This window comes from Macadamia integrifolia, unplaced genomic scaffold, assembly GCF_013358625.1.
Source record: "Macadamia integrifolia cultivar HAES 741 unplaced genomic scaffold, SCU_Mint_v3 scaffold4006, whole genome shotgun sequence".
Classification (NCBI taxonomy): Eukaryota; Viridiplantae; Streptophyta; class Magnoliopsida; order Proteales; family Proteaceae; genus Macadamia; species Macadamia integrifolia.
Genome location: NW_024870039.1, coordinates 1 through 934, shown reverse-complemented (window position 1 = coordinate 934; position 934 = coordinate 1). Strand labels below are relative to the sequence as shown.

At 43.1% G+C, this 934-nt stretch overlaps 1 protein-coding gene across 1 annotated transcript; it reads left to right on the top strand.

Annotated features, from left to right (window-relative positions):
* Positions 1–207: 207 nt before the first annotated feature.
* On the top strand, positions 208–928 carry LOC122068450 (putative glycerol-3-phosphate transporter 5). The gene is made up of 2 exons (XM_042632302.1): positions 208–651; positions 801–928. Exons 1-2 carry the CDS (start codon positions 339–341, stop codon positions 923–925), a joined length of 438 nt encoding a protein of 145 aa, XP_042488236.1. The 5' UTR covers positions 208–338; the 3' UTR covers positions 926–928.
* The last annotated feature ends 6 nt before the right edge of the window (positions 929–934 follow it).

Genomic DNA, 934 nt, shown 5'->3' with positions numbered 1-934 from the left:
TAGGGGAAGAGCAGGGTAAAAATTGGGGTAAAAAGTAATCGGACTTATTTAGGTTTGTTTTCTAATGTTTGGATAAATGGAATGGGATAAAAAACGATATTTAACATTTGATTCTAACGGTGTTGACATCAGAGGGTAGGTTTGATGAGGAGTGTGAAATAAATAAAAAATGAGGACGTGCGTAGGCATGGGAAATGCCATAAAAAATTGAGAATGTGTGTGGCATGGGAAATGCCTATTTGACAATGGGTGGTTGACCGTTATTTCAACGATGGCGGCAGGTCCGAGTCCGGAAGCTTTTATCTTTCGTCTTCGTTTAACTGAGAATCAAATTGAAAATGGAAGCTAATCCCCGAACTCTAGCTCCTGGTTTCAATCTTCTCTCTGTAACCAAAATCTCTCAGAGAAGCATAGTTTTCTATCAGACTCAAGTCCTTCTCATTACTTTCTTCGCTTACGCAGCGTTCCATGCCTCTCGAAAGCCTCCAAGCATCGTTAAGAGCGTGTTAGGTCCCGAGGTTCAATTGGCCGACACTGAAATAGATAGGAATTCCAGCTCAATTGATACAGGATGGGCTCCGTTCGATGGAAGACGTGGACCTCACAGGTTGGGAGAGCTCGATCTCGCTTTCCTCTCTGCTTATTCGATTGGTATGTATTTCGCTGGACACATTGGAGATCGGATCGATCTGCGGCTTTTTCTTTCATTCGGAATGTTCGGTAGTGGAATTTCTACAGTTGTTTTTGGTTTAGCGTATTGGTGGAAGATTCATAATTTAGGGTTCTTCTTGCTGGTTCAGATCGTCAGTGGATTGTTTCAGTCGACAGGTTGGCCTTGCGTTGTCTCTGTTTTGGGGAACTGGTTCGGGAAATCGAAGAGAGGATTGATAATGGGGATCTGGAGTTCGCATGCTTCTATTGGTAATGTGTTGGG